Raw genomic sequence first — 24,282 nt, forward strand, 5'->3', positions numbered from 1 at the left:
GTGTTCCCACAGTGCTTATGGCCACAAGTTTGGGGGGCCCAGACACTTGAGCTCGAACCCCGGCACAGATACTTATTCACTCAGGCAACGTCCGTAAACGTTCCATGTTTCTATTTCCTCATCTGCGAAACTAGGATAATAAGACATAACAGGCTGTCTTTCCAAAGGTGGCCACGAAGAGACCTCCCGTCCAGCACACGCCTCTGCAGGGTCCCCCGTCCCATTCCCACCAAGAAGCGAGGTCTGATTCCTCCTCCCTTTGAATCTGGGCTGGTCTCGGTGACTTGCTTGTTGCCAAGATTGCCACGAAGTGACACTGCGTGACCTCCGAATAGGTCATTAAAAAAAAAACCTCGCGGCTCTGGCCTCGGTCTCTTGAGGAGCACTTCCTCTCCTCATTCCTCCTCAAGACCCAGACGCCATATGGTGAGGAAGCCCAAGCCACACGGAGCAGCCACACGCCAGTCAGTGCTCCAGTTAACGGCCCCAGCCGGGCACGGCCTTGAGCCATCCCCGAGCCATCCCAGCCCAGGCACCCGCCATGCGTGTGAGGACGACCCCGCCAGAGGACCCCGGCCCCCAGACCTCGAGGTCTCTCATGAGGGAGCTGATGAACCACACCATCCCACACCCGGTCTGAATCCCTCACGGAATCTGCGAGAATTATAACCTAGTTGTCGCCTCACACCACGATGTTTGGGGTGGTTCGCGTCACACACTGCAAGTGTTTCCCTTATCCGCAATTTTGCTTTCTGTGGTTTCGGTCACTCGCGGTCAGCTGTGGTCCACAGATATTAAACGGAGAATTCCAGAAGTAAACAACTCATACGTTTCCAATGACAAGCCATTCCGAGCAGTGGGATGAACGCTCATGCTGTCTGCCCCGTCCTGCCCGGCCCATGGACCATCCCTTTGTCTGGCATATCCACACTGTACACACAGCTCAATAAGATATTTTGAGAGAAAGAGCACATTCACTTAACTTCTATTGCAGTATGTTGTTATAATGGTGGTATTTATTTTAGTTATTATTTTTAATGTCTTACTGTGCCTAATTTATAGATTAAACTTTATCATAGGTCGGTATGTATAGTATAAATAGGGTTCAGTGCTATCCATGGCTTCAGGCGTCCACTGAGGGTCTTGAAACACATCCCCCTCAGATAAGGGGGCACAGCTGTAATGGATAACTGAGGCATAACGGTACCTACTCGGAGGGTTTGTTTTGAAAATCAAATGAGTTAATAAGTAATCAGTACGTAGAACGACATTTGCACGTAGTGAGTGCTCGACATGCAGAACAGAGGTCTGCCACGGTTACTCGTTTCTGCCTTCTGAATTTTCCCGTCCGCCTCACCAAAACCGCTCCGCTCAGGGCAGCCAGACCTCCATGGGAACTCATTTCCCTCTTTTGGCCTCTTGACACTACACCGTCTGCTTTTCCTCCTAAGTCACTGAATTCTCCTCTTCTGACTCGTGGCGGCTTCTTCCTTCGTTCCCTCACCCCCAACGGCTGCTCGGCCCTCAGGACCTGTTCTCTCTCTCTCTCTCCTCCCTCTCAGAATGAGCTCATCAGCTCCCAAAGGTTTATTTCCCAAACACTACCAGGTACTGCCCCTGCAGTGGGTCACGGCTTTACAACCGCTCACATTAAATTCTTGTAACAGCACTTTGAGGGGCTGTCCTTACCCCCCATTCGAAAGACGGGGAAACGGAGTTACAGAGAGGTCCGGTAACTCACCCAAGATCCCACAGTCAGGACTGGAACTCAGACCCCCATGCGACTGGATTCTATGTCCCGCAAATAAGATCTCTCAGCCTTGGTACTATTGACATTTGGGGGGGGGGGGGTGTCCTGGGCCTCGCAGGATATTTGGCAGCGTCCTGGTCTCTACCCACTAGGCGCCAGCAGCACACCTCGCTCTCCTGCAGTAACAACCAAAAACGTCTCCACACCTGGCCAAATGTCCCCTGGGAAGACAGAGTTAGTTGCTCGCTTCATTTCGGGAGCCACTGGGCTCCCCACTGTTCTGAGCAACCTTGCGTCTCCACTATCACGTGGCTCAGTCAGAACTCCCCAAAACCTGTTCCCTCCCAGCCTTCCCTTCTAAGCAAATGATACCCCAACTCACACAGGCCCCTACGCTGTAAACGAAGTCCTCATCTGACAATCTTTCATTTACCCCGCCCCTCCCCCTCGACTGCCAGCAAGTCTGGTCAGCTGAGCAACAAAAGTGTGAGCTGGATCCACTGTCCCCAGCTCCGCGTCATCTAGGCCACCAACACTTCTCACTAGGACACGTTTCCCCCAGGACCCCTTGCTGCCACCTCCATCGCCCCCAGAGTCTGATCCCCACCGAGCAGCCAGAGGAACCGCTTTGAACCACCAATCGATCTGCTTAAACCCACCCAAGACTTCCCAACACATGTAAACTCAGCACGCACGCCACAGCCACTCGCCCGAGGGCCCCTCCTCCCAAACCTCAGTCCCCGACATGCTGCCTTGACTCACCGGCCTTCCGCCAGCAGGTGCGTCGTGAGGATGCTCCCCACAGGGCCCTTCCCTGCCCAGAGCTGGCCCCTGCTTCCGCTCCCAGCGCTCCCTGACCACCCTCCTGAAAGCAGGCCCCTGTGTTTTCCCCCATCCTGAGCCCCGATTTCGTCTGCAGCATTTATTACAATGTTCCACTGATTCGCCTGTTTACTGCCATGGGTTGAATGGTGCCCCCCACCCCCCGCAAAAAAAAAAAAAAATACGTCCACATCAAATCCCTGTGAATGTGATGTTATTTAAAATAAAAGAACTTTGCAAGATGGAATTAATCATTAAGGATCACGAGATGAGTCATTCTGGACGATCCAGGTGGGCCCTACATCCAATGACAAGCGTTTTCACAGGAGACGCCGTGTGAAGGCGGAGGCAGAGGCTGCAGCGACTCGGCCACGAGCGGGGGGGACGCCCGGAGCCACCAGGAGCGGAAAGAAGCGAGGAATCGATTCTCCCCCAGAGCCTCCAGGTGGAACAGGGCGAGGCCAGCACCTGATTCAGGCCTCTGGCCTCCGGACCTGTGAGACAACGCATCTCTGTTTTCAGCCACCCAGTCCGTGGTCCACAAACACACTCCCTTGTGCCCCACGAGGCTATGAACTCAGGCAGGCGGAGAGTTAACCTGCTGCCTTCTCTCCCATAAGCCACCAATCAGCCCAGAACCCGCTGCTCATAACAATGTAAATGAATATTCTAACTCAAAGACACTCTCCATGTCTGCTTCACCATCCCAGCGAGTGTCTATGTGTTTACGTTATTTGGAGCTCCCTGAGTTAGACACTCACTCTAAAACAGGGATTCTCTCAGTCAGAGGGGGTCCTGCCCCTGCCCCCCAAGGGTCATTTGGCAACGGTCTAGGGACATTTTGTTGTCACGACCCTTGGAGGAAGAGAGTCATGGCATCAAGTGGGTGGAGACCAGGTATGCTGCTCAACACCTTCCAATGCGCAGGGCAGCCCCCAGGACAGAGAACAACCTGGCCCCAAATTTCAGCAGTGCTGACATGGAGACACTTTGGACCAAACCTAGTACTTTGTGCAACATAGACGTGAGTTGCCTCCCTCCACATCTACGCCCCCCTGTGCTAACAGCCCCCAGCCCCCAGTTTTCCCTGCATAACGCCCCCCTCCCCCGTCTCAGTCCAGCTCCTTTGGGTAGAGATGACTCCACCCCCAGCTCCAGGAGTGGGCAGGGGACCTCCGCCTGACCAAGAGCATCCCATTCTCCCAGACACAAGAGTGGACGTGTGGCCCGCCCAAGAAAATCATGTCCAGTGAAAGACAGATTTCAGCTGGAGAGGCCTTTAAATCGACCCTCCCGTTTTCCACTGGACATAGAATTGTGGAAATACAAATTTTGAACAGCTGGTCATCTCGTCCGCCTCCATGAAGGGAAAAAAAAAATGACTGAGAACGAAGGAAAACACCCACAACAGCAAAGTGAAGAGGTGAAGGGTGTGTGTGTGTGTGTGGGGGGTCTCCCTGAGACAGTGTCTGAGCCCCGGGATCCGGCCAGACTTAAAGGCATTTTCTCCCAATCTTTTTAGTTATGTGAGCTAATAAGTACTTTTTTGACTAAGCAAGCCTCGGCTGGGCATTGTCACAAGATCTAAGGCACTTGGTTAAAACATCTACAGACTCAGCTCTGAATTTCCTCAAACCTAAACTTCTCCATCTGAACGTCCCTCACTCATCCCTCTGTTTCCGAGGGAACTGACTCACCAGTTCCTCCTAACGCTCAGGTCACAGAATGCCTCCCTGACCTCGAAGAGGGACAGTCCCTCTCCACGTTGTGGAGAGATCTTTAGAAGACCAGGTGTGCTCACCCAGCATGCCCTAGGGGCCTGTCCACTTCCTGGCACCATTAGTATTAGCAAGGCAAACACACGGAACTCCTTTTGGCCCTTCGAATGTGCCCCAACCTCCCTACACACACACACACACACACACACACACACTCAATTGGCATGTTGCCTCCTCCAGGAAGCCTCCCCGGATTACATCTGGAGATTCCCTCTCCTCTGCGCCCACAATGCCCTGGGGTCCACCCACCCATCACTGAAAGTATCGTACCTGCCTATTTCCTCATCTATTCCCATGAGCTGCATGAGGGTCTATATCTCATTTATCATGTAATTCTCCACCACCTGGCGTGTGGCCTACTACAAAGAAATGTCTATGAGGTGGGTGGTATTATCGCTATTATTATTATCATCACCACCATTATCATCATCCCTTTCCCCATTTTAGATGAGACTTGCCCGAAGTCACACAACTAGGGACCCGTAGAGGCGGGGCTGGCACTAGGCAGTGCACACTCGCCACTGCTAACAGCTACCACGACGCGATCGTCACCAAGCACTCAACGAACGTTGCCTGGGTCGGGGCCAGAGCAGCGAGCTCTCTCTACAAAGGGCCAGGGTCATGATTTTGTGGGCACGCAAGTCATAGGGCGACTACTCATCTCATGAAACCAGCCATGGACAGCATGTCGGCATGGTCGAACATGGCCATGACCACGTAGCAGCCAAATTCCGTTTTGACGAAAAGAGGCGGACACCCCCATGAGCCACACTGTGCTGACCCCTGTGTTAAATGGACGACGAAAGAATGAGTAGTTAATAAATATTTACTGAGTGCCTACTACGTGCTAGGCACTCGGGATACAGTTTGAGAACCAAACAGACAAAAAGCCTCGCCCTGACCTTCCCGCAGGGGAAGCAGATAATAAGCAAATGAGTAAAATCCGTGGTAGGTCCAAGGGTGCTGAGAGCTATGGGGGGCGGGGATTAGACAAGGCGGGGGATGACGGCGCGTGCGCACGGGGCCGGGGCGGGGAGCGGTCCTGCGGGAGGAAACCAGGGAAGACCTCTCCGATGAGGACGCTACTCCAGGTAGGGGGCACTCGCAGTGAGAAGCTGGCGGAAGAGGGATCCGTGGAGCAAGAACAGCACGTGCAAAGGCCCTGTGGCCGGAGCATAGCTGGTGAGTTCCCGGAACAGTGAGGAGGCCCACGTGGCCGGAGCAGAGTGAGTGAGAGGGAGGGAGAGAGGGAGGAGGGGAGGGGAGGGCCGGGAGGAGGACAGAGGCCGAACCTTTCGGGGTCGTGGCGGGCACTCTGTATCTCGCACCAAGGGCAACAGTGAGCCCTGCGAGGGCTGGGAGCCGGGCGGGCACAGGGTCCTGCAGCGTCCTCTGTGAAACCCCGAGGGCGGCAGTTCCCAGAACTGGACCCAGGCCAGTGAACAGACTGGCATGGAAAAGAAGGCACAGCACCTGAACCGCCCAGGCTTCTCCTGTCTGTAGCGGACACGATGGGATGCAGTTTTCCAACCAACGCGGCCTCGCCTGCTGTGCTGAGATTTGCTTGCACCCAGGCCCTGCACCCCTAACCGAAGCCCTTCCCCCGCCCGCAACCCCGGCTTTGGTTCAGGTCCTCCTCCTTTCCCATCCCACCAAGGTTTCCTCCAAGCCGGCCCCTTCCAGACCCGCATCTCTGAAGCTAGCCAGGCCTCCTCGCGGAGTTCTGTGGCATTAACTTCTCTGTACCTGCCCAGACCATGTCCTTGTCCTCCCTGGCTCCCAGCTAAACTATGTTCCCAGTCTCTCTTGAGGTGGGATGGGACCGTGGGACCGAGACGTAGCCAGCGGACCAAGAATGGCGGTGACGGCGCCCCGTCCCGTACTGGCCCAGCAAAGCCTTCACAGTCCCCCTTCCCGCATTCATCCTCTGGAGGGGCAGAAAGAACTCCCAAGGGCTTGCGGGAGGGCGAGGCCCTGCGATGGAAAGGAGCCTGGGACCGGGAAGAACCTCGTAAAGAAAGGCCACCCTCTCCGACTCCCAGGTGACCCAAGCTGGATTGTGATGTGAGCAAGAAGTAAATTCCTATTGTCAGTGAAGCAACGCAGTTTGTTGCAGGGGCTAATGTCACATATCCTGACTGATACCACATCCTTCAGCCGACTCGGACCCGCGGAAACCAAATTGACAAGGAGAGCGACGTCCATTAATGTAGCACTTTGTTTTACATCTGTCAATCACACGACCACCATGATAGAAATCTAACTTACCTTACCACATTTAATCCTCACACAGCCCTCAAATAAAGGTGCTATCCACATCTCTATTTTATAGACAAGACAGTCAGGGCTCAGATAGGTTAAGTAATTTTTTTTTTTCTCCAAGAACCTAAAGCTAGTAACTATCTGGCTTGAAATTCGAACCAGACTAATACATAAAGAGCTCCAGAAAAATCAACAAGAAAAAAAAAAAAGGCCAACAGTCCTAGAAGAAAAAAAAAAAAATGGGCAAATGATATGAACAAATATTATTTCCCCGAGAGAAAATAAAAATACCTCTTAAACAAAGGAAAAGAGAATCAATCTCGGTCAGAAAAAGAGAAAATGCAAATCGAGCCATAATGAGCCTCCATGCATGCCCCGCCGAGATGGCAAAGCTCCAAGAGCTGGGCTATAGAACAGTCTTTTGGAAAGGCCGCGGAGAACAAGCAGTCTCTCTGCTAATGGCAGGGTAATCGGAACGACCATACGGGGACAATCCCATGTAGACAACAATTTGCTCGTATGAAAAACACAGGCTCGATTGATCTGAATCAGCAAACACTTCCGAGAAGTTATCCCACGGACATGCCTGCTCAGATGCATGGCAGTAACAGCGACATTTACACATAGCCAGGTACTTTTCTAGCTTCTTTATCGTAACTCATTTATCTCTCACAAAAATGCTTTAAGATGGAGATGCGTTAACTCCCTTTTACAGACGACGAGACCGAAGCACAGAGAGGTTAAGTAACATACCCAAGGTCACAAAGAACGGAAGCCAAAAAATGATTTATGGTCAAGTTTATTGACACCAGTAAGCTCGTCAGAATAAAAGCATGGCACAATCCAGATGTCCACAGATGAGGGAGAAGGGGTGGGGAGCGTAAAATACACGATTCCCCAGTTGTGCAACAAAGTAGAGGCAGTTTAGAGTAATTGTTAAGAGTCAGGATCCTGGGACCCGGCTTCCTGGGTTCAAATCTCAGCTCTGCCACTTTCGGGCGGGCCCCGAGTAAGTTACACAATGGCTCTGCGCTCAGCTTCTCCTTATGAAAAGTGAGGACAATGATACTATCTACCTCATAGAGCGTTGTGGAGATTAAACGAATCATTGCACAGAAAGCGTCTGACCAGGGATCAGGGAGCTTTTCCCACGTGTGGCTGGAGAACAAATACCTTCAGCTCCTCAGGCTAGACAGCCTCTGTCACTACTACCCGGCTCTAGTTGTAGCTGGAAACCTGCCCTCCACAGTACAGAAATGAAGGGGGTGTGGCCATGTGTCAATAAAACTTTATTGGTAAAAACTCACTGTGGTCCAGCTTTGGCCCTCCAACTGCAGTTTGCGGTCTTTTAGTTCAGACTAATGCCTGGAACACAGTTTGCGCAATGTAAGTGGTTTGTTAAAGAAATGAACTATCTGGAACATCACGTAGCCATTTTCAGAAAGGAATGAGGACAATCTATACGTACTGATCGGGGAAAGTTTCCAGGATGATTATTAAGGCGATGAAAGAGAGTAAAAAGCAACAGGTGGTATGTGCCATCTTTCATGTAAGCAAGAACCTGAATTCCTTTTTCCTTATGTTGGCATAAAGAGATTCTGGAAGAATATACAGTCAACTTAAAAAAAAAAAAAAAGTGGTTACTTATGGGGGAATGTAGGAACTGGGTATCTCCGGGTCTGAGGGACAGGACTGGAAGTTAACATTTTCCCCTGTATGCCTTTAAATGCATTTTAATACTTGAATGATACGAATGTGTTATTTAACCAATTTAAAGAGTCTATTGGGCTGTCACCTGACAATGGGTTTCTTGACCTCAGCACTGTTGACATTCGGGACAGGATAATTCTGTTATGTGTGGTGGCATTTGTAGGATACTGAGGAGCATCTCTGGTCACTATCCACTAGATGCCAGCAGCATCTCCCAAACACGACAACCAGAAATGTCTCCAGACATTGGCAAATGTCTCCTGGGGGAGCGAATTCCCCCGGTTGGAAAAAACTCTCCTAACCCGCCTCCTACCTGCATGTTATGCTGCCCGCCCTCCCGCTACTCCGCGTTCTTCCTAAAAATACTTCTTAGTGAGGGTTTATCAGAGTCCGCCCACCAAAGAAAAGGTGCCTTTTTTTATCTACAGTTCACAGATGGGAGAACCGAGGCTCAGGGAGGTAAATCCAAGAAGCACTGGCTCCTGCAAACCAGCACCCCCCAGCCCACGCTGCTCTTCCACTCTTCCCCGCTCCCTTCTCTGACTGTGCCAGGCGCACCAGCGCCCGCTGAGCTGGGGACCGTGACAGCATCTTGGCCCCAAGTCTAATCAGCGCCCACGTCCTGGTGGGTCTTTCCCCACAATGACTGTCACGTTCGTCTCTTCCTCTCCCTTGGCCTTAAAGTGTCATCTCTGCAACCCAGAATTTGGAACCCCACAGAAGCAATGAAAGAGAGTTGGGGTGTCTGGTTGTCACCGTGGCCACCCGTCACAATATCCTCCTCTCTGCGGGAGCCCCAGATCTGAGGGACCACCCCGCTTGAAGACCGCCTCCAATCTGACCTCGCCCATGAACCACGCCCACCAGCCAGGCCACTCACTGGCCTGCAGCACAGCACAGCCCGCGGGGGCGCGGGGTGGGCACCCCAAGGCCTTCGGTTGATTGGCAGCACCCCTGCCGCGAGCGAGCGAGGTCTCCCCACATCCGAACGGCTCATTCCCGCACTTCCCCCGGGACCCGCTCAGCGGTCACCTTATCTATCAGTGAGGCCATAAGAGCGTGACCCCCACAGTCCAGAGCCCCCGCCCTGTGTTGATTTCCCCCGAGCCCCTCGGCTCCTGGATGGACGCTTCCTCGCTCGCTCCCCACTAGAACGCAGGCTTCGCAGCTGGGGGCTTCGCGTGTCCTCCCCCGCCGCCCGGGGACCAGGCAGAGGTCCGGCACACGGCGTAACTGTCGATGGATGAGTGAACCAACAAACGAACGAACGAGCGTTTTAAACCTGCTCTTCCCAACCTGGAAACGACGGAGCAAAAGCAGGAGAACTGTGGAAAGGAAGCGAGAGAAACTGGGAAGCACCCCAACTGCGCCCTAACTCCAGCCTCCGCAGCTTGGTCTATGCCGAGGACCCCTCCACTCCCCGCCCGCAACTCGGGGTGGGGGGAGGGGGCACCCTCCCTTTGCTCTCTCGCTCACATTTGTTGACAGCATCTGTTGACTGACAGGGACCTGCAAACCTAGGGAGGTTTTTCATGTGGCCCCTCCCGCTGGCTTCAGGTCGACACCATTTAGCTCCACGCACGTGTCCCCACTGCGAATGGGGGGGCATGGGACTGGGCTTCGAATGGAGACAACGTGGGCAGGAGCCTCTGGGTGGGGACGGGGAACACCCCTGCCCAGGCCTGACACAGCTGGGCTCGGGAAGCCAGAGAAATAAGAACGTTCCTTCTCCCCCTTCAGAGCACAGCACGAACGACCCCTCTCACAGAAAGCCCGACTCTCCCAGACAGTGTCTCGCCAGGACTCCCAGCCCAGAAGTTTGTCCCTCTACCCCGGTCCGGACAACGAGGCGGCTAGAGGTGTCTGGCTTTGTCTCCGCCGATCCGGGAGCACCTCGAGGGCCAGGCCTGGGCCGGGGTTCTCGACATTTTCCAGAACAGAGAACAAGGATGGTCCCTGGAGTCCCTACAGCTGCCGTCTGGGAGACTAATGCCACACCCCCTTTCCTTTCATCAGAGGACCAGTTTTCGGCAAGATGCATGCAGGTCTGGAAGCTCATCCGTAAGTCCCTCCACCCTCCCCTTAGCTGATATTGAAGGCGCACTGGGGACCTCGCCTCCCCGCAGATCTGGGCCCTGACGGGTCCCTCCTTCGTGTGCTGGGAGCCAGAAGGAGACAAGCAGATGCAGGCAAACTCGGGGTGCTCTGCGGTCAGAAGGGGGCTGGCCGGGCCGGGAAGGGGTCTCTGGGGCTCCCGCACTTTGTCAAGAAGCCCAGCCTGGGCTAGGAAGAGTGAGCCACCCCTCTCCACCCACGGCCTTGTCCCCAGGAAGTACCCCCAGGGACCCCTGAGGGCGCCACCCCCTGAGCAGTCACTTCCCCTCCTCCACCTGCACATGGCACCTCAGACCAGAGAGGAGGTGATGGGGCCCCAGCTGCTCGGCCCGCCTCCCCGGGGAGGCCCCGCCCCTAAGACTTTCATCCTGCATAGAGCCTAAGGGCCCCAATGGTGTGTCCCCTCGGAGCCCTGTGGCAGGCCGGGCAGCCCCAGCCACCACGCAGCAGCGAATACCACTTGAATCTAGCACCCAGGCAGCCGTAGGGAACCAGAGAAGGTGCCACAGAGAGAGGCATCCAGTCCTGATACCTCCCCCACCCCGACCGCATTCAAATAGGGACTCGAATGCATTTCCTGAGCCGGGGGCGGTTACAGTCAAATCCACCTCCTCCCTGGACCCTTTGCCCTAACAGAAATCTCCCCCGAGAAAGAGCAGCTATTTCTAGGCCCCCAAACCCAGGACGATCTCAGGGGCTCAGGATCAGGTCTTGCCTCAATGTCCCCGGTGGGGATGGAGGGAGCGAGGACGAGCAGAGCCCTAGGACACAGCCCCCCACCCACGCTCCGCTGCCCCGGGCCCAGGCAGGAAGCCAAGGGGAAGGAGATGTGAGGGGAAGGAAGGGGCCCCGATTGGAGGAGGAGACACATGTGGGGAAGGAGGGGGGGCCCCCTCCCCTGTAGCCAGAATCTGGGGTAGGGGGTTTCAAAGAACACCTCGGGCGCCCTGTCGGCCACCCAGGGGGGTCCCTGGGCGACCCCTCGAGACTCCCAGACCTTGGCGTTTGGGTGCCCGAATTCCACTGGAGTCGGCTTGGGGCTTGGGAGCGGTTACCCTCCAGCCTGCTAGTTCTCAGCCTAGGTCCGGGCTCCTTCCAAGCCTAGGAATGCATTCCTCCTAAGGTGAGGTGGGTCACCCCAGGATCTCTGTGTTACCACCCATACATCCCCCCCCCCGCCCCGCCCCGTTCCCATGCCGCCCCGGAGGTGGAGTGCACTCCCGCGGCCTGGGAAGCCCCCCACTTCCGACCCTCCGCCCGCCAGCCCGCAGCGGGCTCACCTGGGACATCTGGGGGCGCAAGTTGACCTCGCGTAAGTTGATGGCGTGGGGCAGCAGGTTGTTGAGCAGCTGACAGAGAAGGACCCCATCCCGAAGGGCCTGCGCCAGCTCGCACACCTGGGCCCCGTCCCAGGTCACGCGGTGGCTGGGCGGCAGCACCCGGCACTGGATCAGCCAGTGGGTGCACTGGCGCCACAGCTCCATGGCCGCGCCTCGCCCGCGCCGGCCCGCGCGCCCTGCGTCCCCCGCCGCCCGCCTGCTCGCCTGCTGGTGCTACTAGCTACCACTTCCTCTTCTTTGCCTGTAACTGTCGCCCGGAGAGGGGGTGGAAGAGGAGGAGCCGTGGGGGTGGGGGCGGGGGAGCACCTGCGGCCCGGCCCGCCCCGCCCCTTCCACGCGGGACCTCGCCCCCCAACGCCACACCTGGGCACCTGGGGAGGGGAAGAAGGGCTGCCCGCGGGGCCAGGCTGGCTAGACCGAGGCCGGCTGCCTTCCTCCACACCCAGCTCTTGAACCGTAACACCTGAAAGGACTCAAAATCCGCCCTCTGCTCACGCCTCCCTTCGCCTCCACCCTGGTCCAGCCCCATCACCGCCAGCCTGGACCAGCGCGGTCTCCTCCGCCCTGCGCCCCGGCTCCCGCCCTCTCCTCCCGAAGCTTATCCTTCCCGCAGCGGCCAGGGGGCGCATGGGAGCCCCTGAGTCAAGTCAGGATGTGCCTCCTCTTCTCACGTATCTTCCTCGTTGGGGTAAAAGTCCTCGCTGCGGCCCACAAGGCCCTGTATGACCTGCCCTCCCCACCCGTCCCTGTCCTCGCCTCCTCCACTCCCCCTTCACCCAGCGCCCCCTGGCTCCAGCCCCCCGCTCCCGCCCCGGCCTCCCGCGGTGCCTCCCGCGCGCCCGGCCGCGCAGACCCCGGGCGTTTGCACGTGCTCTTCCTCTGCCTTGGGCGACTTCACGGCTAGTTCGCTCACCACTTGCTCAACGTCACGGTCTCGTGCAGTCTTCCCACACCCCCCCGTTTCAAATCACGACCTCTCCCCTGCCCTATCGCACCCGCTCCCGCTTCTCCAAGCCCTGATCATCGTCCACCCTGATATTTTATTGTACTTATTTCTTCGTCTATTTAGAAATGCGCGTCTCTTGTGCACTGTGGGAACCTCCCCCATGCTGGAACCACCCCCCCCCAGCACCCGTCCTATGTGACATGCTAAACAAATATTTATTGAATGAATGCATGAATGAATAAATGAATATAAATAAACAAACAGCCCAGGGCTCCACCGGCTCTACCTCCGATACTTATCCCAAATCCATCCATTTATCCCCATGGCCCTGGCCACGCTCTCCTTATAGACTTCGTCAGTGTCGTTCGTTAATTCACTTGCTTGGCAAACATTTACTGTCTCCATGGCCCTTATCACCATCTGAAGTCGCCTCGCCTCTGCGTCTCTCGCCCTACCTTCACCCCGCTGGACTCTGAGCAGCCTCCCCTCCCCGCTGCATCTCGCTCGGCACCCCCTGCACTTTTTTAATTCTCGCAACCACTAGGAGGCGCTAGGCCCCTTCCCTGGATATACCCTCCACCCTCTGACTGAACCGAAACTAGGCGGGAGGGGGTCGAGGCAAAGACGGTCCCCTGAGCCCCTCCCGAGACTGGAGACTCTTTCACATTGCCCGGCGGGGGCGGGGGGGGGCCATCCTTGAAATTCCCAGCTTTGCGATCCTATGGGTACCAACACTTTTCAGCCCCAAGCATCCTTGGGGCCCTCTACGCGTCAAGTTTCCTCATCTGTAAAAGGGGTGACGGTTTAGAATGATGCCAGGGATGGGAGATGGCGCGACTCCGAAGACGACGTCGAGGACGACAGGATGACTCCCCAGGGCTCCGGGTTTGAATCCCCGCCCGACCGCTCTCAAAAACCGGGTCAACCCGGCTCATGGCTTAGCTGTCCCCGCGCCTCAGTTTCCACATCTGAAAAATGGGGGCGATGAGGAGTACCCGCCTCATTGGGTGGTCTACGCAAAACTCAAACGCGTCGAGGCAGGTCGAGCAAGCCACACAGTCCTGGCCGTCGGCGCTCGGAGAATGTTAGTCGCAATTATTGTCATTTCTCTCTTTCCTTCTTTCTTCCCCTTCTTTCCTTTGGCTTCCCTCCTTCTTTTCCCCTTCAGCAATGTGGCCAGGGCCTTCTGTCTCTTGTTCCGGATCCCCCCACCTCCTTCCACCTAGGAAACTACCCCAATGTCCCCCCCTCATGCCTCCCCAGAGTCTAGCTCTCCACTCCATCGCGCTGTCACTGGGGGAGGCTGTCGTGTTTTCCTGCATCTCTCTCCACAAAAACCCGACACCCAGCTGTGGTTCCATACCCGGAAACCCAAGGGGACGGGCTGGAGGAAGCGCACCCCTCCACGTCACAGCCGCCACCTCCCCCTGCCGAGCGAGAAAGCCCAGAGGGGCCGCCCCGCCCCTGCCCGGAACCCTGGAGGAGGGGAGGAGAGGGACACCCCGCTCCCGCGCCCCAAGGGACCAGGATGCTTAGGGTCCAGCCCGAGGGGAATGCAAGGGCCGGATTCTAAGGAGCGAGACTAAGAGAGGGACCGGGAGGTGAGTGGGCGAGTCAGAGGAGGGCGGGGCGACAGTCTAAGGGACTGGCCCAGTTTAAGCGACAGACGGAGTTTCCCAAAGGGGCGTGTTCTACGAAGAAGGAGGTTTTACCCAAAGAGGGCGTGGTTAATGCAAAGACAGTTCTAAGGGGGCGGGTCGCGAGCGAGGGGCGGGGCGAAAGAGGGACCGCCTGCCGTTGGGGGCGGGGTCCGAAGGGGGTGGGGCCTTGAGGGCGGGGCCAGGTGAGGACTCGGGCAGGGAGGGCGGGGCCCGGAGCCGCAGAGCCTCGGGCTTCGGTCCGGCCCCAGCCCGGTAGGAGCTCCGCAGGTTCCCGCCCAGGTGAGTGAGGGGCCCCGAGAGGATCCAGAACCAGGGTATTATGGGGGTGGGAAGTCCTCTCCTCTCCAGGTGGGGCCACCGGCTCGCAGGGAGGATCTGAGTGTCTGTCCACGCGCGTCCGCGGACGTAGAAGGGGCCGCCAAGCGGCAAGTCACCCGGATCCGTGTACCTGGGCGTACCTGGGCGTGCCCCTCTACGCGTGTTTCCTGGGCAACGCGGACAGCCTCCCTCCTTCCAGTCTTGCCTGACCGATCTTTGTAAACCGCAAACCGGATCGTGCCCCTCCCTCACTTAAAACCGTTCCGTAGCTCTCATTCCATTCCACTGACATGAAAATTTAGGGTCCACCAGTTCCTGCAAGGTGTCACGTCTGCTGACGTCACTGATCTACACTTAGCCCTTTGCTCCCTGCATTCCAGCCACCCTGGCCTCCCCCATGGTGGATGGTGTCAGACGTAAAAAGCAAGCTCCATCTCACCTCCAGACCTTTGGCACTTGTAACTCCCCACCCCTCCCCACCGGACCGCTGTTTCTCCAAATCTTTGCATGACTGTCTCCTTCCCTTCACTGAGGTCTCAGCACCCGTGTCGCTGTCTGGGACAGAGCTTCCTGACTGTGCTACGCACGTGTAACTAGCCTGCCCTCTCCAGCCATCTTTATCCAGTCTCCCTGTTTTACCACCCCCATCGGTTACTCTCAGAATTTATTCTCGGTTTGTTGTCCGTCTTTTCCACCAGATGGCACAGGGCAAATCTCTTTCACCGCTGTGTCTCCAGGGTCTAAAATAGTGTACGGTAAGCGCTCAACCGGTGGGTGTTTGCTCAGGGTCTAGCTTGAGTCCCCATGTCCATCTGCATCCATGTGTCTTTGTGCGGGCGGCCGCCACCTGCAATGTGTACACACATATATGTGCGGTCTGTAGAGTATGAATGCCCCTTCCCCCTTTCTCTGCACTTGTCCCTACCTCAGCCTCTAACCCTTCCTCTCTCCCCTGCCCAAATATCCAAAATTTTTCCAAAAGACACAAAGCAGGAGGAAGATTTAGCCTGTGGCTGACCCGTGCCCACCCTGAGCTCCCTCCACCCCCAACTAACCAGAGTTTTGTCACTGGCCCACCTCAATGCCCACTAAGGGGGGCATGAGATAGAGGAACCAGGGGTTAGGGGACTCTTGAGACCAAGGCCAGGCCTGGCCCAAGTGACAAACAGGAAGTGCACAGACATCCTGGAGACACACCTGGCGTTCAGGTATGCAGGGGCCTGCCAGGAGCCAGGGGCCCAGCTCCCCGCCCCTAAAGCCACCTAGGGCCCATGTGAGAACTTCCTGCCTCTTTCTGGCCCTCAGCAGAGCTGACTCAGGGTATAAGAATCCTGGTCCTATTTTCCTTTAGCCCCTGGCCAGGCCCGGAAGAACTTCAGGGGTGGGGGCAGTGAGGAACAGACCCCCTGCGTCCCGCCCATCCTGGGCGGATTCTTTCTACCAGATAATTTAGACAGTCCTGTGCCATGATCAAGGGAGTCCCAAAGTGTGGGAGACCTAAATTCGACCATAATAATAACTAAATATTTCAGCTCCCAAATTGTATTTGCTGACATTGCTACAAAAATCTGACCTTCCAACATCCTTAAATATGGTGCTACATGGGAAAGCCGTGTATGGGTTAAATTTTCTTGCCTTCTAAGAATCCTTGCACGTGCAGCTATGGGATGTTAGAAATTTAAATCACCTCCAGAATTTTCTTTCACCCTGAGGGCCATGCCGCCCACTCCCTCAAAACCCTTCCAGCCATTACTAACTGGGACCTTCCCAGGCCACCTGGTAGAAAATCTTAACTCCACCACTTGGATCTTCATATCCCATCCCAGGTTACATTTGTCTGCTCAGCTCTCTTGGACCTAACTGTTTCCTCATCCACTCATTTATTTTCTCAATCGCCGTATCCCCCAAGGCAGCTCCCCAAGGGCAGGGTCTCCCATCTATTTTGTTTACTGCTGAGTCTCAAGCGCCTAGCCCGGCACCAGGCACACAGTGGGTGCCTCGTAAATATTGGTCTGAGGGAATTAAACTTCTGCGGCACGGAACATTATGTCATCCGCATAAAACGCTATTACTTTCGAAAGCAGCGCATTGATCTCCCTTTGCAAGAATCCGAGTGAATGCATGGCTGTTTCCGTGAAGTCACGGCCAATTCTGAATTAAAGTTACTCATAGCCCAATCATGTGTGTGTATGTGTGTGTGTGTGTGCACACACAGTTGACCCTTGAACAACGCGGGCTTAAACGGTGCAGGTCCACTTATATGCGGACTTTTTTCCGTAAATATATTTGGTGCAGTCGATGTGTTTCCTCTTCGTTACGACTTTCTTAATAACATTTTTTTTTCCTCTGGCTTCGTTTATCCTAAGAATACAGTCTATAACACATATAACATACAAAGTATGCGCTACTCAACTGTTTTTTTTTTATTATTATTATTGATAAGGCCTCCAGCCACAGGATATTAGGAGTTAGTTTCGGGGAAGTCAGAAGTTGTGTACAGATTTTCGATTGCGTGCGGTCAGTGCCCCTAACCCTTGCCTTGTTCAAGGGTTCGCTGTCATCTGGCATATTTCCATATCCATATTTCTTCCACATAGATATAATCTGATTACAAGTAACTTGTTTAATTTAGACTATAATACATATTTATATAATATATGTATGCATAAAGAGAGAGAGCTGCGTTTGAAGGTTTGGTAGGATGTGGGCCGCTCTCTCCAAAACTACGAGGACATGGAACAGTTGACTCAGCCACTCAGGGAGCAGGAATAATTATTCCCATTTTACAGATATGGAAGCCTGAGTCCCGTTGACAGCGCAGAACTCCATCCCAGCTCCTCTGCCCCCCAAGAGCTCCATGCAGGTGCCACAGGATGGAGAGGACTTTGCCAGCCAACCCTGGTACCACGGCCCCTTGTCCCGCCAGGTAGCTTCTCCTGCAGGCCCTCAGCACCATCTGACGGGAGCCCCTCCCACCCTTGACCTGCTGGGAACTCCTGGGTCCTGGATGAGGGATTTAGGGTTAAGGGGTTAAGGTCTATCAGAAGGGCTGGCTGGGGGACTGGGGACTATCTTGAAACTTGATTGGGATAGCATGTCACGCCCTCTATTTAAAGGGTCACTTTCTTTGGGATAGTGTTGGGGATGGTAATGGAGATTGAAGAGGGCCCTAGCTCCCCAGAGCACTGCTTGGCTCTGCTTGGCGCTCTCTCTCTTTCTCTCTCTCTCTCTCTCTCTCTCTCTCTCTCTCTCTCTCTCTCTCTCTCTCTCTGTGGGTCCCAGGCACCTGTGGTCACCAGGGCCCTATATCCCTCTCAATTCAAGGCTCCCCACCCCCATCTCCAACTCAGGCATTACCATCAGGAGTCCTGGGACCCTGGGCATCCAATCAAATCATGACAAGCAGTATAGTTTAGCGGTTAAAATCCCATACCCTGGAGCCAGACATCCTGGATTTACATCCCAGCCCCACGATTTATAATCTGTGTGACCCAGGCCAAGGTATTTCGCCTCTCTGGGCCTCAGTTTGCCCACCTATAAAATGGAGATAATAGTACTTACCACTTAACCGGGGGAAAGGATTAAGTGAGTTCATATATTTCACACCTGAAACAGCACCTGGCGTATGTAAGGGCCGTGCATGTGTTGTTATAGACTCCATGAGTTGTCTGTGTGTCCACTGCATGTATTGATCAGCCCCCAGCCCCCACCACCAGCTCTGCGTCGCCTCTCCGGAGTCAGAGCCCTCAGCCTCGGTTGTAACACCGGCCACGATGGCTGGCATGAGACAGCTTAACATTTTTTATAAAGGCGGATGTATGGGCTGCACCCTGTTTGAAAGGATCCAGCTAATGGTTTATCTTGAAGCCACACTTGCGTAGCAAGCCCAGTGCATTCACTCAACTTGGAAGTCGCGTCGGTCAGCATCGGCTAGCAGCTGTGACAAACATTCCCAAGATGTCATCGCCTAAACAAAATACACGCTGAAGGGCTTGTTCACGCCACAGTCTGAGGTGGTTGAGGAATGGGGCTGCAGAGCTCCTGAAATCAGTCAGAACCCAGGCCCTTTCTATTTTGAGGCGCTGCCTTCCCCCAGGGCTTTGGGGACATCAACCGAAAGGTAGTGGACAAATCCTGTAGGGTTCTGAAGGAGGATTTTATAGGCCAGGCATGGACTGTCTCTATTGTACTTCTGCCCTCATCCCATTGGCCAGATTTTATCACATGATGGCTCTAACTGCAAGAGAGCCTGGGAAATGTAGTCCAGAGGTGTGCCCATGAGAAGAGGGGGAAACGATTTGGTGCAAAACTCCCCGGTCTCTGGCATGGCTTTGTTTGGGTGAGCGTGACGAGTCACCGATAACTACTGGTATGAGCTCACGCCTAAACCCCTTGCCTCCTGTCCTCCATCCCCAGAAGGCGGAGGCTCTTCTTCGGCGAGACGGGGACTTCTTGGTCCGTGCATCTGGATCCCGTGGGGGCCACCCTGTGATCTCCTGCCGCTGGCGGGGCTTGGCCTTACACTTCGAGGTGCTCTGCGTGGCCCTGCGTCCGCGGCCAGGCCGGCCCGCAGTCCTCTTTCAGCTAGAGGAGGAGCGTTTCCCAAGCCTGCATGCCCTGGTTCACAGCTACGTGAGCGGCCAGCGTCCGCTGACCCAGGCCACCGGGGCTGTGGCCTCCAGGCCAGTGACACGGCAAGAGCCCATTCCACGCAGCCTTAGTGAGGACACCCTCCTAGACAGCCCAGCTCGGGTAAAGCTGCTCAGGTACTCACAGGCCCCATCCCGCCCCGGCAACAACCGACACCCCCGGGGTCCCTCGCCTCGCCAGCACTGACACTCACTTGGGTCCAGGTCGTTCTTGGTTGTGGGGCCATCCCGTGCACTGTAGGATGTTAAGGAGCATCCCTGGCCTCTTATCTACTAGATGCCGGTAGAATCCTCCCCACCCCAACCCTACGTCGTAACAAACAAAAGATGTCTCCTGACCTTGACAACTGTCCCCTGGGAGTAGAGCACCCTGGTTGAGATCCAGAGGCCCCCAGCAACTAGAGGAAGGGGTCTGGGGGCATTGGTGGGGGCTGTCCAGCTCAGGCTGGTGCTACACCTCTCCCCCATCTCTATCCCTCAGGGCTAGGAAGTGGAGTGACAGTCAGCCTGCAGGTTTGGAGCTTGTGGGGCGGTCAAGAGAAGGCCACTGTGGACCAGGTGATTGCTCTGCCCCTCACTCCCTGAGTGATGTTAGGCAGGCGACTCGACCTCTTGGAAAACAGGGATGATGATGCTCTCGAAGCTGTCATGGCATTCAAAACACACATAGGAACTGTGTCGGTGCTTAAAATGAGGCTTTGCAATCATTCCCAGAAGCCCTACATGTTGGCACCGTGGCTGACCTGTCTAATGGTGCCTGCCACTTCCCCAGCTCACTAGTCACACAGCCGTCCTTTCAGTCACCAGAACCTTTCAGAGTTGTCCCTGCCTCAAGGCCTATGCACTTGCCATTCCTGCCATGGGGAAGCCCATGTCTCTAATCTTTTCCTGACTGCTTCTCACCTAACCCGACTGCCTCAAAGCAGCTCACCCTGTTCATCCTACCTGAAGGAGGTCGCGCCCTCCCGCCCGCTGGGTCTTCCTCATCTGCCCTGTCCACCCCTCACCCCACGCAACATGAGCCCTCCCCGGGTGCCAGGGACCATCCTAGGTGCTGAGATATGTCAACGAACAAGAGAGACAAAGATCCCTGCACAAGTGGACCCAATGTCCTGTTAGAGAAAAATGGACCGAGAGCCATAAAAATAAGTCAATTATGTATGATTCGGGGTAAAAATTAAAAGTACAACAGAGGAAGGAAGATCTGAAGACCCCGTGGAAAAAGATTTTAAGGAGGTAAAGAAGGGGGAGGATGTGGATAAGTGGGGGGCAAGAGTGGCCCAGGCAGGAGGGATAGCCATTGCCAAGGTCCTGGGCCAGAACAGGAGTCTGAATTATTCATTCCACCAAAAGGAGGTAAGTGTGGCCCAAGCGGGCGGAGTGAGAGGGACGGCAGAGGCAGAGACACATCCGGGGCTCGGGGCTCGGGTCGCGAGGTCTTTTTTGGCTACGCGAGGACTGTGGTCCCTCCACAGAGTGAGCTGGGCCCCCCGGGGGGGAGGTGTTAAGCTCCTATAACAGGGTCTAATGAAATGCTTCATAAACACGCAATCTGTCAGAAGTCTGGGTGCCGTTTAAAGTTCTAATAACCTCAGAAGTAAACATGCCACAAATTTAACAACTGACATCATTCGGAGGTTTGGTAAATTCTGTTGCTTTGACGCTGAGGTAGTTCTGTGAATTTTGGTTAATACATATTTTTGTGTTTATTTGGTACCGTCCACGCTTTACCATTTTCGATCAGAAGGACAAAAACAAAGTATTCAGATTTAAAAGGTGGTGTTCAGAATTCACAAAACGACATAAGTGTCAAAGAAAGCTCACTTTCAAAGCATTGGTGAGTGTGAGGCATTTATACTGGGGACACTGGGGAGGTTCGAAGCCACAGTAGGAGGGGCCGGAGCACCCGGGGACAGACTGACCGAGGGGACACCGCCAGGACCCGCGTACCTCCTGCACCCTGTCTCCGTGACCCCTAGGAGCCTCTGCCATGCCCGCGTTTGCCCTGCGTCGGATGGGTAGTGACCCCGTGTTGCCGAAGACCCCGGGCCCCCTGGGCTCCATTGCTGACAGCCTCAGGGCTTCAGATGGGCAGCTTCACGCCAAGGTGCCAAGCAAGCCACCTCGAACACCCCCACTAGCGCCCCCCGCTGCCTCTGGACGCCCCCCCACGTACTGTGAGCTGGTGCTCCGTGTGCCCAGTGCCCGGGGAACACCCTCTGGCCACAGCTGCCCGGAGCCGGAGACGCCCTGGTGGGAGATGCAGGAGGAGGCGGAGGACGAGCGATGTTTTGTAAGACCGCAGGCACGGGTCTCTTTCTGCCCTGCTGACAACCCCTCCAGCCTGCTGGGCCCCCGGAATCGGCCCCTGGAGCCCAAGGTCCTGCATACTCTCCGCGGCCTGTTCCTGGAGCACCATTCTGCCAGCACTGCCTGCCACTTGCTGTTGGCAGACTGCCAGGTCAGTCACCCGCCAGGCAGGTGCAAGGCTCAGCTGCACCTCACACCTGTCCTCACCTGTCCTCCCCACTCTCCCCTCAACCTCATCCGCAGGCCACAGGCCTCCTGGGAGTGACCAAGGCTCAGAGGGATGCCATGGGGGTCGCCTCTGGCCTGGAACTGCTCACACTTCCCCATGGCCATTGCTTGAGGTCAGAACTGCTGGAGAGGTGAGCCAGCCACCTGGAACCCCCAAGACCTCCAGCACTCCCCCATTCGCGGCCCCTGGTGGGGGGAACGGGGCAGGCAGTGCCCCTTCCCATCCTCCCTCACCCCGAAATACACAGCCTTCCACTGCCCCCAGAGCCCTGCCCTCCGCCTCCACAGGCACGAGGCGCTGGTACTGGCTGGCGCGCTGGCGGTGCTGGGCTGCGCGGGGCCACTGGAGGAGCGCGCGGCCGCCCTGAGGGGCCTGGTGGAGCTGGCCCTGGAGCTGCGGCCAGGGGCGGCGGGGGACCTGCCTGGACTGGCCGCGGTCATGGGCGCCCTGCTCATGCCCCAGGTGCATGGGGAGCGGGGATGGGGATGAAGCCCGAGTGCAAGCGATGGGAAAGAGGGACGAGGAGTCACGCTCGAGGTTCTGACCCCAGGTGTCCCGGCTGGAACGCACGTGGCGCCAGCTCCGAAGGAGCCACATGGAGGCAGCGCGGGCCTTCGAGCAGGAGCTGAAGCCGCTGATGCGGGCGCTGGAGGAGGGCGCCGGTGAGTGGCATCATTTGGACTGGTGCATCAACTAACTCAAAACCGGAATCCTGCTCCAGCCCGAGGCCAAGTCCCCAGCTCCTCCCCTTCGCCCAGGCTCCGCCCCTCACCCTGGGCCCCACCCTCTCTCAGGCTCCGTCCAGCCCAGCTCTGCGCTAGGCTCAAGCCTGTGTCTGACCCGAACGCTTGCCAGTTACTTCAGTCCTAGGGTGCTTGCCCCAATGTCCCACCCTCTCCACCTGTCCCAAGCCCAGTCCAGACCCTTCTCCCCACAGGACCCTGCGACCCGGGCGAGGTGGCTCTGCCTCACGTGGCTCCCGCGGTGCGCCTGCTGGAGGGCGAAGAGATCCTGGGGCCGCTGGACCAGAGCTGCGAGCAGCTGCTGCGCACGCTGCAGCGGGCGCGCCAGGTGGCCCGGGATGCGCCCCGATTCCGCGAGGCAGCGGCCCGGCGCCTGCGAGGTGAGCGCCGGGCCGCCGGGGGTCCCAACTTCAGGAGCACCCCATATGCTCTAACCCGGTGCCCCTACATCAACTGGGCCATAGACCGGAGCCTCCCACCAGGCCTTCCAGAATGTCACCCAAACTGGGACGGCTTCCCACAGGGGCTACCAAGCCCTTGCCATGGCAACCAACTAAAAGGAGTGATCCGCCCCCCGGAGTCACGCCCACGGGATCCCACTTCCTCCCAAGTTCGTCGTGCAAGGGTGGCCTGGACCCCAAATCCCGACCCTGGGGTGGCACTGTCTCTAGGCACAGCCCCTAAGGTGGGGCCCCTTAGCAGTTCGAACAGAGCGCCCCCATGCACCCTAGCAGAGCCTGCTTCCACGGAGCCCCTCCCTCCCAACCTCTCACCCCCAAATTCTCCACCCCTCCCACCCGTCCTACTCCCCCATCCCCCACCACGCGAGGTCAAAGTCCCAGGGGAGAAAGCAGTGTGAGGTGGGGCGAGGAGGGGCGAGGAGGGGCGAGGAGGGGTGAGGCGGTCCTTGGGCCCCGCCCCTAGCGCACCTGGCCCCGCCTCCAGGATTCAGGCCCAACCCGGAGCTGAGCGAGGCCCTGACCACCGGCTTTATGCGGAGGCTGCTCTGGGGGAGCCGCGGCGAGGGGGCGCCGCGGGCCGCACGTTTGGAGAAGTTCCAGCTCGTCCTCAGTGTCTTGTCGCATCGCCTGGAGCCTGACCACTGAGAACGCAGTCCCCCTCCTTCACACTGGGACGCGCAGGCTTTCGGGGAGTCCAGATGGAGACCGAGGATGTCATCCCTTGCTCACCCAGCCAGACAGGGTGGGGACCTGCAGCCTGACTCACTGAAGGGAGGGGGGGCCGGGTTTGCAAGAACTAAGCCTGCCCCCTAAAAATATACAGGGATCCTGGGGCGAGGAGCAGCCTCCTCCCCCACACCGGAAGACCCAGGGATCCCGAAGCCCTACATGCTCCCCCACCCCCACCTCCACCCCATCCCACGCGTGGGGTCTTTTATAACTTGTGTGACTTTTAGCGGATCACTTGTCCTATGTGTGCCCACCTTCAACATGGAAGTGACTGTACTTCCTAGCGGTTATCATGGGAATTAAAGCTTAATGTTTAAATGAGATCACGGGTGGAGAATGCCTGGCATGCAGTAGGTGCTCGATAAATGCTACCTGTCCTCGGTAAGCCACCACGAACACGGAAGGGGTGATGTTCGGTGCCCTTCTCACTAGACTGGTCACAGACCAGGACCCAACTCT

At 56.4% G+C, this 24,282-nt stretch overlaps 2 protein-coding genes across 8 annotated transcripts in view; one reads left to right on the plus strand and one right to left on the minus strand.

The window, feature by feature from the left end:
* The window catches only part of VAV1 (vav guanine nucleotide exchange factor 1), a 48,884-nt gene extending 36,906 nt beyond the window's left edge, over window positions 1–11,978 (minus strand). Inside the window, exon 1 of one of the 2 annotated variants that reach the window (XM_016145510.2) lies at window positions 11,718–11,978. In XM_016145510.2, coding sequence (XP_016000996.2) covers window positions 11,718–11,921 — 204 coding nt within the window. In that variant the 5' untranslated portion in view covers window positions 11,922–11,978. The remainder of the gene's footprint in view (window positions 1–11,717) is intronic. The other variant, XM_016145519.2, reaches the window with a different exon arrangement.
* Window positions 11,979–14,160: 2,182 nt separating this feature from the next.
* On the plus strand, window positions 14,161–24,146 carry SH2D3A (SH2 domain containing 3A). 6 transcript variants are annotated; one of them, XM_016145499.2, is made up of 11 exons: window positions 14,161–14,324; window positions 15,401–15,457; window positions 17,492–17,628; window positions 19,119–19,468; window positions 19,833–19,909; window positions 21,331–21,812; window positions 21,905–22,020; window positions 22,178–22,352; window positions 22,441–22,552; window positions 22,828–23,013; window positions 23,579–24,146. In XM_016145499.2, exons 3-11 carry the CDS (start codon window positions 17,560–17,562, stop codon window positions 23,737–23,739), a joined length of 1,728 nt encoding a protein of 575 aa, XP_016000985.2. In that variant the 5' UTR covers window positions 14,161–14,324; window positions 15,401–15,457; window positions 17,492–17,559; the 3' UTR covers window positions 23,740–24,146. The 6 variants fall into 6 exon arrangements, with proteins under 6 accessions (XP_016000985.2, XP_016000964.2, XP_016000974.2 ...); XM_016145488.2 differs by lacking the exon at window positions 14,161–14,324 and adding an exon at window positions 14,577–14,663; XM_016145478.2 differs by lacking the exon at window positions 15,401–15,457.
* Window positions 24,147–24,282: the final 136 nt, after the last annotated feature.

This window comes from Rousettus aegyptiacus, unplaced genomic scaffold (assembly GCF_014176215.1).
Source record: "Rousettus aegyptiacus isolate mRouAeg1 unplaced genomic scaffold, mRouAeg1.p scaffold_m13_p_16, whole genome shotgun sequence".
Classification (NCBI taxonomy): Eukaryota; Metazoa; Chordata; class Mammalia; order Chiroptera; family Pteropodidae; genus Rousettus; species Rousettus aegyptiacus.

What these genes read in the sequence shown, in the direction of transcription:
- SH2D3A (XM_016145499.2), top strand. Translation starts at nt 17,560, where the DNA reads ATGCAGGTGCCACAGGATGGAGAGGACTTTGCCAGCCAACCCTGGTAC. An exon ending in AGAAGGCCACTGTGGACCAG is followed by an intron (nt 19,910 to 21,330) that starts GTGATTGCTCTG and finishes CGTGACCCCTAG; the next exon opens with GAGCCTCTGCCATGCCCGCG. An exon ending in AGCGGCCCGGCGCCTGCGAG is followed by an intron (nt 23,014 to 23,578) that starts GTGAGCGCCGGG and finishes CCCCGCCTCCAG; the next exon opens with GATTCAGGCCCAACCCGGAG.